This window comes from Nipponia nippon, unplaced genomic scaffold (assembly GCF_047370975.1).
Source record: "Nipponia nippon isolate SJK-2023a ecotype South Korea unplaced genomic scaffold, ASM4737097v1 scaffold_2, whole genome shotgun sequence".
NCBI lineage: Eukaryota > Metazoa > Chordata > Aves > Pelecaniformes > Threskiornithidae > Nipponia > Nipponia nippon.
Genome location: NW_028262336.1, coordinates 27,356,063 through 27,370,489, shown reverse-complemented (window position 1 = coordinate 27,370,489; position 14,427 = coordinate 27,356,063). Strand labels below are relative to the sequence as shown.

At 36.7% G+C, this 14,427-nt stretch overlaps 1 protein-coding gene across 17 annotated transcripts in view; it reads right to left on the bottom strand.

Moving 5' to 3' along the window:
• The window catches only part of GABPA (GA binding protein transcription factor subunit alpha), a 42,616-nt gene that overhangs the window by 19,848 nt on the left and 8,341 nt on the right, over positions 1-14,427 (bottom strand). For all 17 annotated transcript variants that reach the window (XR_015705148.1, XM_087759204.1, XM_087759201.1 and 14 more), the window contains 5 exons: positions 9,657-9,902; positions 4,964-5,158; positions 4,099-4,155; positions 2,915-3,055; positions 1,358-1,550 (listed from right to left, as the gene is read on the bottom strand). Coding sequence is in view for 16 of the 17 variants with exons in the window: in XM_087759204.1 (XP_087615330.1) it covers positions 1,358-1,550; positions 2,915-3,055; positions 4,099-4,155; positions 4,964-5,158; positions 9,657-9,902 (832 nt within the window). In the remaining variant the exon portion in view is untranslated. The remainder of the gene's footprint in view (positions 1-1,357; positions 1,551-2,914; positions 3,056-4,098; positions 4,156-4,963; positions 5,159-9,656; positions 9,903-14,427) is intronic.

The window sequence follows — 14,427 nt, the reverse complement described above, 5'->3', positions numbered from 1 at the left end:
TTCTTCTGATGCCTCCTGTTCATGTAAACAAGATATTGAGCAATCATTCTTTACTGACTCTATGCCATTCATGGTCTTCTAGACTTCGATTTCCCCCAGTGAAAGTACTCATTCAGCATTATGCATATTGATGTTATTTAAATCCTCCCTAAAAGACTAAAAAAAGCCAGAATATGGTAACTTTACCATCACTTCTCATAGCAGTATTTTTAAATAGAAGTTGATTTTTTAAAAAAAAATGCTAGATTAGTTTACTTCCTTTTAAGAAAAATAATGTAGCCAAAAGTGGAAATGCTGAAAAGTAAATCTTAGATCTCAGACTTCAACTAATATGCAAACTCACGCATATAAAAAGAGTTCCTAAATCTGCTTAAACAACTTGCAGGGTTAGGTAATAAATACCTTTCTTGAAAACTAATCAAGAGAAATAGATTTAACCATATCAGAATAAGAAATCAGCAGTTCAATCTTAATGATTGAGAATGTGGATGAATCTTCAAATGATTCCAGAGGCCAAAATAATCAGGGAAAGAAAGACTAAAATTCAGGTACTTGCATTCTTCCCCCTCCTCAAGTACATCACCTACAGTGATTCAATAATACAAGTCCCTTTTAACAATGTCAAACTACAAAATCAGGATGGAATGAAGACAGCCCGAAACGCTTCCGTTTCTTGAGTGATAAAAGTTCACTATGTTGGAATCACAACTGTTGAAACTTACCTGTCAACTGTATTTTTCAATTTAACATCCCTACCATAAGAACAATCAAATGGATCAATGAATATTTGAACTTAGAAAAAGTTTTGCTACATACAAAAAAAATTGTTACATATAGAAAACTACTAATGATTATGTAACTACAGGAAAGTATCTGCTTTATACCATAAGAGCAAGAGGAACACGAACAAGTAAACTGTAAAAATATAAAAATAAGTCAGTAATTCACAGTATTCACATATTTCTGTATCTTTTGCCAATAATCAGTATTGTCTGGCACACTACTGAAAGCATAAATGCTGAAGATAACATCTGGAAGAAATATATTTCCGAAAGTAAGCGACCTAAATTAACCATCGTGTCAGTGTTCAATAATTTTGAAAAAAGAAAAATATATTTTCAGGAAATTATTGTACTAGCTTCTTTTAAAAGAAAAAAAAAAGAAAAAAAAAAAGAAAAAACCCCAACAAATATTTTGCTCCTAAGACTAGTACGATCTGATGGGAAGGAGTAGCTTCAGAGGATCTGTTTATTCCTTTATTAAAAAAGCCGCAAGTCTTGCATTATGATAGTTAAAAATAAAGTAGCCACAGGGAAGCACATCACTTCATACCTGATCAGCTCCTAAAGTTTCTTACCTCAAAGCCCGACTAAGCTTCTCATAGTTCATCGTGGGTTTGTTTTTGCGCTGTCCCCATTTTTGCGCAACCAGTTCAGGTTGATTCAATTTAAACTCTCCTTCATCACCAACCCAAGAAATACAGTCCCGAGCATCTTTGTCCGTGAGAAGTTCTAATAAAAACTGCCACAACTGGATCTGGCCATTGTTTCCTGTGGAAATAGGAATAACAAGATCCATTTCAATTAGTCCTTTTTATGTTCCCCTCATAGCTAAAAATTTTCAACCAACATATTAAAGCAGACCAACATAGAATATGTGATGGAAGGAAAATTTGCACTTAATTTCTTCTAATTATTCTTTTGTAAACATTTTCCTGCAAAGTCATCGGTATTAATCTATTAAAAAAGAAACTGACGAACACAGAAAAAACACAATCAAGATCTCTCATAGATCTGTCCCTAGAACTTAGGGAAAAAAAAAAAAATACATAACACTACCCATAGTCATTTAGACACATATCTATCCCTAAAATAGAACAGATTTAGCAAGAGCTGCTTATTCTTCTTCAGGTATGCACACACGCACACATACATAATAGAAGTTGTTTTTTTAAAAAACAGTTTAATCTCCAATTTTCAACATGAAATATTAGAAATACAAAAAGACCTCCCAAACTTCAGCTTACAACAGTGTAACATCTTTCAAGTCCAATCATTAAGATTTTTTTTTAACTCAAGTACCTGCAGTTAAATTCCCACATTCTCAATGAGATACAGATAGCAGACCTAATGTCTAAAGGGAGAAACACAGAGTATTCCCCACCAATGTCAGCCAATAAAATCTTGGCCTAAGAATCCTGAATGACATCATAATAGACTTCTATGGAGAGTTTAAAACAAATAAAAATTCGAGGGGAAGGAGAGGAAAGGATTTAACAAAAAAATTCACAACAGTGGAGAGAATCAAAGAAAAAATGACAGCAAGAAAATATAAGATAAAGAAATTAGGATGAGTTATTAATAATCAAAGAGTACGTACGAATAACAGTAATTCCAAAAATAAACTGCAGATTTAGAGTGCAGTTTTCCAGAAGGTACATTCATTTAACAAAACAAGAAATCTGAAACTTGCTAAATTCTAAAGTCACCACATTGCAGGGAGGAGGAGGAGGGGTACAAGTAGAGCAAGTAGTAGCTAGGCTAGGATTCTACAACATACAGTTTATTTTCTACCCTTTCTGCAAACGGAAAGAGGAAAGAAGTCAACAGCTTGAATAAATGCTATGCAGTGGTTTGAGAGCACAGACTGTTAAGTGATAGGAAGAGAAACAATTTCCTGCATTTACCGCAGGACTCAAAAGCTGTAGCACCACATTAACATAGTGCCTGTGTGAGCTAACCAACCTGCCAGGTCTGCATGGGCTTGTGATATATTTTGTAGCTACAGTTCGCTTCATACCACATGGACTTCTATGGACTTCACATTTAGAGTGACAAAGAGGTGTTCTACAAAACTGTAATTCAAATTAATGAGTGTTTACTGCATTTGCATTTAAAAATCATGGAGACAATACCTGTTCTGTTCCCAGGGGAACTTCTGTCTTCCCCAGAGATCCTTGGAGCTCTCTGTACTTTAGCTGCCTTTGCACTGCTGTTTATTACTTTAATGGTGGTTGGGGTAGCAGGCTGTACAGATGCTGGAATAATCTGCACAGCTGTAAAGCAGAGAACGTTGCAGAACATCAATTATAAATTGCTGGCACAGAAATAGGCATATATCATTTATTACCTGTATTATCGCAACATCTAGGAGCTAATTTTTTTCATTTGCTAAAAAGACACACTGCATAAGTCACAATGCTACAAATAATTTAAAGACTTTTTACCTCTTACAGTGGAAATTGTGGTTTTAGACTCATAATAGAGATGCCACGTTACAGTTAAAACATCAGCTTCAGTTTACTATGTGGATTACATGTTTCCATAAAAAAAACCCTCTCATGCCTTTTTTTTCATCTTTATGCTGTTCCCATATGATCTACCCTAATGCACTTTTCTCTGTAGTCACTGTACAACCCTGCATACCTGCTATTCAAACAGCAATTAAATACCCTTCTATTGCAATGGTTAAGAGGACGCAAATGCCCCATTCTAGGTTGTTTTAACTAGACACAAACCCAGGATGTAACACACTGTCTACCTATTTAACATATAAGCTGCTTACAAGTCTTCTGGAAATGGATTCATTTTAATAATTCATGACACGGCTTCAGCTGGAAGAATGAGTTTCAAATAACCAGAAAGTTACTTCAACGTATTTTTTCTAGTATTGCTTTCCAAGCAAGTCCTCTCTTCCACACTCCCTTTCAGTTTTTGGATACGCTTTCTTTTGAAATCGTAACATTTTAATATATCTATTCATTAATGCAATACATAACCTAAAAAACCAAAACAACTCAAGATCTCAACTATGTATCCTAGACAGCTTATTTCAAGAGAGCGGAAAACCCACCATCCAAAATAAAGGTTAGAAACTTTCATAGTTCAGGTCATACACGACCTTTCAGCCAAGAACAAAACATTGAGAAACCCAACATTCTGCTTTGAAGTTTAAAGTATGCCCTCCTCCCCTCACCAAGGAAAACTACTCTCTCGATTGATTTTCTAGATGTTGTACTATTATAGCGCTGAACCGAAGCAGAGTGCTAAACTTGCACACAGTTAATTGTGTGAATTAACTGCTGGCAGAAGCACTTACGCTGATCAATAGTAACAGTTGCTATTTCTCCAGAGTGTTCCTGGCTAGCCAACACATCTGCAAATTAGAAAAAAAAAAAAAATAGTCAGTTTTTATTCAACCCACAAATTTCAAGTCACCTGAAGATCAAAAACTTTCATATTGCATAGAGGAAAAAAGCCAAAATTTGGTATCAGTTTGCAAGACACATGCATAGCTCATGGTCTTATAAGTAGAGACATTTAATGTCTGTCATTCAATTTTTAGAAGTAAGGATGTACAGGGTGAATTTCAAGGTATCTTATGCATTCTCCATGCCCTAAAACCTTTAGCTACATCATGTAAACAAAGATGGAAATAGTTTTTAGTCTGCCAAGTTACATCCAAGCACGGTAAATGTGAAATGCACATATAAATTATTGTATTATACACATACAGTGCATCACTTATCAGTCGTGTGGTGTACAATCTAAGGATTTCACTGCCTACGCTTAATAATCTTCATTTCTGTATGACACAGAGATGTACATTAAATAACTCACAATCAATATTTAATTATAAAACTGTCAAATTCAGGAGATGCACAAACTAAAAATCTTTATTAAAACAAAGGAGGAATCATCAGTCACTACTTCCTCCCTATTAGTTATGAAGTTTGATGAAAGGCAGGCAAACAGCGTTTAGTATGCAGACATGTTTCATAACTGCAGACATTCTCACTAATACCTCCTGTTATCTCGTATTGATGCCCTCATTTTTACTGCCAATATTAAATAGAGGAAAAACAACTGCTCGCAATTGTTTCATCTTTAAAGAAGGGGAAAAAAAAAAAAAAAAGGAGAAGGAGGGAATAAGTAAAATCAGTTACAGAAAAAATCTCCCATACACTTTCGAAGAAGCTCCAAATGGCTCCAGAGGATTTCTCCCCGCGGGACGCGCTGGAAGAAGTCTTCTTGACTGAGGCTGCAGAGCTCCCGCCCGGGAATGCTGAGCGCATTGAGCTCAATGTCAGTCATGCTGAACTCCTTCATCACCCACACCACCCAGTGGAGCACCTGGTCTGTCGACCACTGCACCGGGTCTGGGAAAAGAGAGACAAAACTGCAAATCATCCCATTATATACTGCAAGGTTCCTCCTCACTGAGGGTACAGAGCTAGTCCTCACTGTAACTGACAACAAGAATGAAATACAAGGGGCTACTAATCCATAGCATTCAAATAAGCGTAACCCAGAGTTCATTTTTTGGTGACCTTTTCTGAAGGCCTTTTAAAAAACTTTATTTAGGGGGTTCTTGTTATCTAATTATTGATTTATTTTTTAAAGAGGGCCTGCTTCTAGGCCAGTCTATGCTGCTATTCAGTTAAAGTCCAGTGATGGTATGTTTTCAATTATATAATAACTTCCATACAAGAAAATACTTAACATCAATAAGTATAGTTATCGTGACCAAATCTGACTGGATGGAAAGTTGACTCCTCTTAAAATGCTGATGGAGTGGTGTTGCTTGGTGGAGAGATGAAAGGGCAAAAAAGGGATTTTCTTTAGCAAAAACTTTTACATCAGAACTACGCCTGACACTTCTCAAACACAGAAAATAATTATTTTTCTTTTTCCATAGGTCTTTAGTTTCAAAAAAGAGTAGTCTCTCTCACACCAGGATGCTCTTCCTCAAATATGTTGATCAGCACGTGATTATGATGAAATATTACATTCTAAACTCATTCACATTATCCCAGTTTCTAAACTATTTAAAATCACCCTCATACTGGGTTTGGCTAGGATGGAGTTAATTTTCTTTATAGCAGCCCTTATGGCTCTGTGTTTTAGGTTGGTGACCAAAGCAGTGCTGGTAACACACTGATGTTTTAGCTACTGCTGAGCAGTGCTTGCAGAGTCAAGGTGTGACTGACTGAAGCCCGAGGGGTGGAACGTGACTCCCCTACAATGGAAGAGGGCTCAGAGGAGATGGGCAAGGATGAAGTGTCCATGCAGCTCAGAGAATAATGCAAAGAAGCTGACTTTATCTCAACAAAAAGGAGACAGAGGGTGGCTTTTGTTTTAGAAAAACAACTATCAACAGCTGAGTGGATCAACTGGTGGCATAAAAGTCTCCCTGAGTCAGCCAGACCAGCATGTGGGGAGTGAATATATTGCTCAGCCCAACACAGAGTACACAAACTAGACAACTAGCAAAAGAATTCTGAAGAGAGCAACGGGCTTGGCCTGGGTTCAACCCATGTATTCCTTCCCAGCAACTGGGGACACCCAGCATCATGATGGTGAGCATAATATAGAGACCGGTAATGGGAATCACGCTGGTATTGTGATTGAACAGTGTATTGCAATTACTGTATTTTTCTAAGTGTAACTTCCCTTTGTATTGTGTTTTTAGTATAATTTGTATCACTCTGCTAAATCAGAAATCCCATGTAACATCAGCCATCTTCAAGTAAATTTGATATTAACCATTACACCCTCCACGCATGGAATATCTAAAAGAACCTGGTCAGACAGTATTGGACTCCGACACAAGGCCTTCTCTGTTTCTCACTCGGCCACCCCAGCGAGTAGGCTGGGGGCACGCAAGAAACTTGGAGGGGATGCAGCCAGGAAAGCTTATTAAATTGTCTTTATCTAGACCCATGATTTTTTCTTTCTAACTCGCTTTGGCCCTTTTGATTCTTTCCCCCACACCTCTGGAGGGGAAGTGAGCAAGTGACTGGGTAGAGGCTCACCTGCCAGCTGGGATCAACCCACCACATAGGTGGGCTAATGAAAATGAACTATATATATATAAAAAAATATAAAACAGTAAGTGTAATACACCGCATCTAGAAAGACCTCATTAAATAAACCATTAAAACAAGATTTGATACAATAGGACCCAATGTATGCCTGCATTTGAATCGAACAAGCCACAGCATCAAGTTTTGGGATGCCTGTTTGACATTTCAACAGAACACAACATGCACATCTTTTAAATGCCAGTGCCAAACACACAAAAGTATAGGCAACTCACACAGTAGAGGAACATATAGAAATGGTAATAAATAATCAACTGAAGATATGTGCAATACATGATTTGTTGATTCAAGACATTTTAACATAAAAAGTCTGTTGTTTCAAGCAGTATCAGTGTGAATAAGCTAAAAAGAGGATGGGTAAATCTAAGTATCATCTTCAAAACTTTGTTAATGTTGTATGAAATACATTAAAACATATCAATGCGTACAAACTGGAAACAGACACTGAAGCAGGGATATTTACTTTCCCTGTTTCAAGGGCAAAAACAGGAGCAGAACAATTACACATTTTTAAATTATGATACCCCAAACAGATGTCACCTTGACAAGCTTTTATTTTAAGAATTAAAGAAAGCAAAGCTTTCTAAGTCTATAAACATTATCTAGGAGCCACAAATTCCATTTTGCTTCATAAAGGACAGTAACATTGCATCATTTTTCACTGATGCTACCAAAAACCATGCAACATAACTCTTTGGGAAAAGCCACACCAAAAGGGTTTTGGTCTTCAAAACGTTATCAGCAGTCAATTTTCATCAAAAAGCTGGTAATTTGTTCTCATTGAGAGAATATAATCTGCAAGGTAACATGAATCATTGCTTTCTCTAACCAGTTCCATGGTTTCCAAGCTTTCTGCTGCTCCCTTTTCTGGCTTTATTTCTCATACAATATCTGCCTTCTTCCTAGGGACCTTTGCAATGGTACAAAATTTTTGGATTCTGTTAGCAGAAATACCTTTAACAGCTGAGAATTTGTAATCTCTAGTAAAACTCACCAAAACATAACACATAGGGAAAGCCACAACATTTTAAAGACCTGCTAAAAGCTAATTTCCCATTTGCAGCAAAACAGAGAAACCTGTAAGGATGAAGATACTGAACCACTACATTTCTGGATGATGATTATTAACTGACTGGACTTGACTTTTAATATCAACATACCCTGCCTTTTGAAAAGATTCAAAGAATAATTTCAGATGCATAATTTCAGAGAACTTCACAGAACCAAGCCTCACAACTCTTTGAAGGAAACTGGCCTCTTTTTCTATTTTTTAAGAGGTATATTTATAAATGTTGGGGGGGGGGGAAAGGCTTTTTTTGGGGACTACATAAGAACCTTAAGAACATTCTTTATTCTCAGAAAGTTACAACAGCATCCTAACATAGAACTTCATGGTGCCTTATTTCAACCCAAGTCACTGCAACATCAACTCAGATAACATTTTAAATGTTATTATTTCTAGGGAGGCAGTTTAGAACATTTTTCTGATATCAAGAGAACATTATTATTCTTAATACAGAGATCTCTGCCATAATGAACCAGTATGATTTTCCTGGAAAATCTGCACTCCCATGACACAAAAGACATTAAACCTTAAAAGTCACAGTTGTGGGTTATAGGGTTTTCTTAAAGCAGCAACATTATTAAAGTTTATTAACAACATTATTCAACATAACAACAACATGGTTTTAAGTAATTTTTTTCTTATATTAATGGGAGAGCATGCTCAAAAATATCAGTCTGCTCCTGATAACGCCTCACTTTTTTTTTTTTTTCAAATACGTTGCGTCAAATCCCTGATTATCAACAGACATAGCATGATGAAAACTATTTTGGAAGTGCTTGCCAATGAGAACAACAAAAAGGCATGAAAAAGCCATTGCTTTAGTTATCAAAAATACACTCAAAATATTGGCAAGCTACATGTCCTGCAAAGACCTGTGACTTCAACTGGAATTCTTAAACACTTCCAAATATCCCACTTGCCAAATATATTCCAGGTCTACTTAGATACTACAGCTTCATGTGCTGATTATGCCTTGACAGTACGTTTCTGCAAGTCACAACAAGCAACTCAGTTGGATAATCTCCTGAACATGATGTAGGTCTAAAACCCACAGTTTCAGTTGAATCCCAAGCAGGCATTCAGAGATGATGCTTCTAAGCTAACATTAAATTAGCAGCCTGCTAAGTAACAACATTAATTCAAAAGAGATGACGACCTACCAGAATACTTATATTCAGGTCTGAATCATCTTTTTCCAGTATGTTAAAGTCAAGTATGGCTTTCTATGCAAAATCTGATTTAACACCATACTTGGCACCCTACAACCCATGAACAATTTGTTTCAGTATCTTTAGAGGCAACCCCCACCAAGTACTGAGTCTAGTTCAAATTCAGACACACATGAAAAAGAGCTTTACCACGAACATACACATTTTTAAGAAGGGGAGGAAAAAGAGAACTGCTTTCTAAAAACTGCAATGACACGAAGGTTATGGAGCAAAAAGCACTATTTTAATAAAACTCTTACAAGCATTGATTCTACTTCTCTTTAGCCTTTTCTTATGCAGATATTTGCATTGTACTTACCCATACCATGAGAAGCCTTCTCTGAGGTATTGGAGCACTTTAATTATATAACCAAAATGAATTATCATTTATGAAAAAACACCAATCGAACAAAAGAAACACCAAACGAACAAAAGAACCCAGCCCCTACCTGAACACACACGCGCGCACACACACACACACAGAGTGATATGTTCTTACCATAGGGTATTCCAAGGCGCTCCTGCTCCTTTCGGTAGCCTTCCAACGCTGCAGCCCATCGCGTCACTTGTTCAGAGGTTTCATCTGAAATTGTTGTAATATGTTTTGTTCCATCCAAGGTTATCACTTGAGCTTCCTCAACAAGGTGAGCTTCAGCCTCTGCATGATGAGCATCTGGATCAATCACTACCTCCACAGTCTCCACAGGCTTCACGATTTCAAGGATGTTTAACTTGGGCTCTATCCCTAGGTATAGAAAGAATGCACACAAAACTTAAAAGACAGCAATGCAAATATGACAAAAACATTGCTTTAAAGCTTTCTGATTAATAGGTGTTAGCATACTTAGGAAAGAAGCATGACACAAAAGCATCATCAAATTTCTGCAAGTGTCCTAAATTAGAACGACATATTCTATTATACAGTATATACTTTAATAAGGCAAATACAAAGCTGTCCCTCTTTCCTCCCCCAGTATTACAGCTTCTTGTTCTATTTAGGTGATCCATTTCACATATCTTGAACAGAATGTTCAGCATATGGGCATAAAGAACGAGTACTTTGGTCCATAAGAAATATACTGAACCAAAGAAAAAGAAAGCAAACCCCAGAAAAACAGAACAAGCATCCACCTCTTTCCCCCAACCAAGAGGCATTTCTTTCAGCTTTTACAGTGTTTCCCTGATATCTCTGCAGTCTACACACAGGAGTTAACATTTTCTTTCGGTACCCTGCAAGAGGCAGTGTGTTCAACAGCAAGTTAAAAGAAAACTAGAAAATTCTTCGTGTTTTAAGCTTCATCAGCTATTTTGGTTTTATGTCTGTCATTTAAGATATTACAACACGGAGTTGGAAGATATGTCTGTATCTATTCTGCAGCAATAAAGAACACATTCACTAATGCTACTCCGTCATCTTCTGAGAAGGTATTTTGTCCAACTGGTGCCTCACCAAATTTCTGACATCGTATAGAAGATGGTTCTTGTTATTATAATATGCTAAACAGAAAGAAATGCTTTCAGTTTTTGTGACATATAAATTCCATTATAATAACAACTAACAACCACACTTCTTTAAGACATTTTTATCAAACATATTTGCACATAAAAAAAAAAAAATCTGTAAAATTCCCTTTTATTATGACTTGGAAAACCTTGACTAGTGTTAGGCAGTTGAAAGTAGGATGCACAGAACATCACATGGCCAGAATAACTTCAGTATCTTGTGCCATAAGATATTACCTTGAGTCCCTCCTGTCTAATCTATGTTACAGCTTATTGTGAGATGGTAGGTTCTGTAGGTGACGGTCTTAAAAGCTAAAACCACAAGCCATTCACAGTTTATAAGGGAAAACAAATGGAGTACTTACCTGTAGTACAAGTAAGAACAAACCAAGTCTTTTTCAGACAAGTATTCCTCTAGACTTTAAAAGGAATTCAGCTTGAGAAAAATATTAGAAAGGGAACACTATAAAGACTGTAAGTACAACATGCAGCAATACGAAATTAAGGAAGTAACAATACATGTAAACAACCAGTAAGTGGTTGATTAGATGAAGAAGCAAACATGAAGAAAAAGCAAATAAGTCCCTTACTTAGGAGAGTAAGTGTTTTAGCTAGGCCATCTAAGATTAACATGTACAGAACAGGCTTGTTTTAAAGTCAGATAGAAATGGGTAAGGGAAAACACTAAGGGTTAAGATTCTATTTCTGATCTTCAAAAAAGAAAGTAAAGAAAAAAGCTTCTAGAGAGGATCAGTTCACTATTGCTCAACAAAATAATTCACGATCTGTCAAATAATGACATGTCAGAAGAACTGTGAATCTACTGCTTTATCCATAGTGCAAACATGGAGATCAAAGCGATGAGTCTCTGTAGAGGAATCAGCTTATAAGTAAAAATGTTGTGAAGTAACAGTCTGCCACCTGACCTACTGCAACGTTAGATCAATATTAATTCACTGGGTTTGTCTGCATCTCTTCTCACATCTCTCCTTTTACCTACTGCATAAGAAAACAGATGTCCAGTCTTCCTTGGACAGCACGTAAGTTGTGGAACACAATGTGACAACGTCACACACCCCAGAAGTATAAACTGGTACAAAAAGTACAAAAATTCAAGGATATTAGCTATTGGGACATGTCCAGATGTTGCCAGTATAAGCTCCTTTACTGCTAATTGTCTGAAGCCAGAGAATATACTAGGGTTAAGACTGACCTACAGGCTGACCTGTTGGTTGTTTTTTTTTTTTTTTCCTTGAAATGTCAAGTATTAACCACAGCCAGAGACAGGGCATTAGTCAAACTGCACCTTTAATCTAAATCAATATGTTTCATTACACTTACGAATTGTTCCTTTACACACTAAAAATAGTTATTGCAAAAAACTGTTTAGAAACCACAGTCAAACGACGAGTTACACACTTAAAACAGGACTCAGACTTCAGCTACCTAAATCCAAAGAACCTTTTGTGCTTAACCACCACTTAGTCCAAAATCCGTGTAAGTATCTATATAGCACAGCTACATACACATGCTCAGAAATTCTCAAAGCAGCTAGACACTAACCTCTTATATCAGTCAAGCATTTAAAAGTAGGTGGAACAGCATCTGTTTGGGAAAATGCTAATCTTGCAGGTGTGTTTTGGGTGTGCGTAACAGACAGAACTGAGCTCAACACAAACAGCAGCCACAGACACTTTCATTCACAAACACAGCCTTGACTCCTTTAAGTTTGTGTACGCAGTATGTGAATGACTTGAATGGCAGGTTAACTGGACTATCTGTTTGTATACTTCGCAAACAAGAAATAGAAAGCAAAACTACATTGTCCACCTCCATAATATAGGTCTCTCTCCTCCTATTGCTCAAATCCGACTGTCAAGAGATTGCTGCTCTCATACTAGTATCTCTGTCTCCAACAGTTCATCTTCCATTCAAGCTTGCCTCTACTCCGTTGATTAAGGAAGTAGAAAAAGCAAGAAAACATTCCTTCAGGTGACAGACTGCCAGCCAGATCTTCCACCCCTGAAGTTTTCCCAAAAAAGATTTCAACCTATGCCACACACCCAGCACTGGAATTTACAACCTGAAAAGTTTATCTTCCCTCCACCCCTACCCGTTTCTTTTTTTTTTTTTTTTAAAAAAAAAAAAAAGGCAAGCAACTAAAGATAGGGTCAGAATCCATTGTATCATACCTCAAGAAAAATAAACTCATTGCTCAACCTTAACAGCTTAAGGATGGCAAAACGTTAACCTGATATTATCTATAGTCAGACAGGCAGGAGAAAGCCTTGATCAGATGTAACTTGTGTCTGGATTAAAAAAAAACAAAACCAAAACCAACAAAATACCACCAAAATATTTGCTATGGAGGTCTTCAAAATTAAAGCTTTTTTCCAATTCTTTGACATATGATGCAACGCAGTTACTCAGATCTCCATAGACTTGCGAGAGGCTTAGTTCAGAGCAGTACAGAACCGGGCTGCACTCAAAATTACTGTTCTCACAATGGCAGGAAAACATATACATCTCCATTCTTCAAACCAGGAGAAAGGAGTTAAGGCAAGGTGGAGTGACAGAATCATCTTTCTAGTAAAAAGAATAAACAGGACTGATATTTTATCTGTTGTAACTTATATTAAGATATCTTTGTATGAAATGCTATAAAAGAACTACAATGGACTATATTTCAGCTGGTGTTTACTCCTTTGAATTTCAGATGGCTAATCAAAATTTGATAGAACACTTGAACTGACATAACAGCTTTTCTCTTAAGAAATAAGGGAGTCCAATCCATCACAAGGATTAGCATCACTGATTACCGCTAGCTATATTCTATATATTATACAATTCTATGTATTATACACCCTGGGAAAAAATAAAAATAAGTAAATTAAGAATCTTTCAATACCTCTTCCATACAAGAAAAATATGTGGATGGCATAAGAAACTGTTTTTTCCCTCTGGCTCAAAGGGAAACTACAGTCAGAGTAACAAGTCCATTTCCGTGTTAGTGATCCAAATATCTTCCTTTTATTATTTATATCCATGCTGTTTGTTTTCTGATATTCTGTCCTGCCATATTTTACTTGTCTTCAACAGACAGATTTCTTATGAGTTGCTTAAGTGTCAAGTATCATGGTCTGAAAAACAACACTGAGGATCGTTCCGAACTTATACAAAAGTACTTAATACTCAGGTGTTTCTTTTAAGGGCGGGGGGGTGGGGAAAGGGGAAGGCAGCTCCTTGTGCTATATGGTCATGCACCTCAGTTTTACATTACTGAAGAAAAAAAAAACCACAGGAAGAAAACAGAAGATAATAGTGAAGATACTTATCACTTGCATCCTTTTGAAAATGGAAGTCTGAGCACTGCATACTACAAGTTAGGGGGCATGAATTAAGACCAGTTATTCTAGTTCCCTGAAGGATATTTCTACCCTATTTTTAAAACCAGAAAGGTAGTTCAATCCCCATTACATACAGGGAGCTGAGGATTCAACCTAGCACTAGTCACCTGATACTCAGCATTAAATGCAAATCATCAGTCTCAACACTGTTAATACAAAACAGAAAGGCTTTCTTCTGTGTAATCTACACTGAAGCCACAAGAAAACAAAACGTGCTCCCCAAATTTTGCTAATCTGCTTTGTTGACATAACTCAAAACTGATAATCAAAGATACCCTACTCCAGTAGAAACGTGTTGTCACTGTTTGAAAATATGGCAACAAACATCTGTAGCTGTGCCTAGAGCCCAACACGAACATT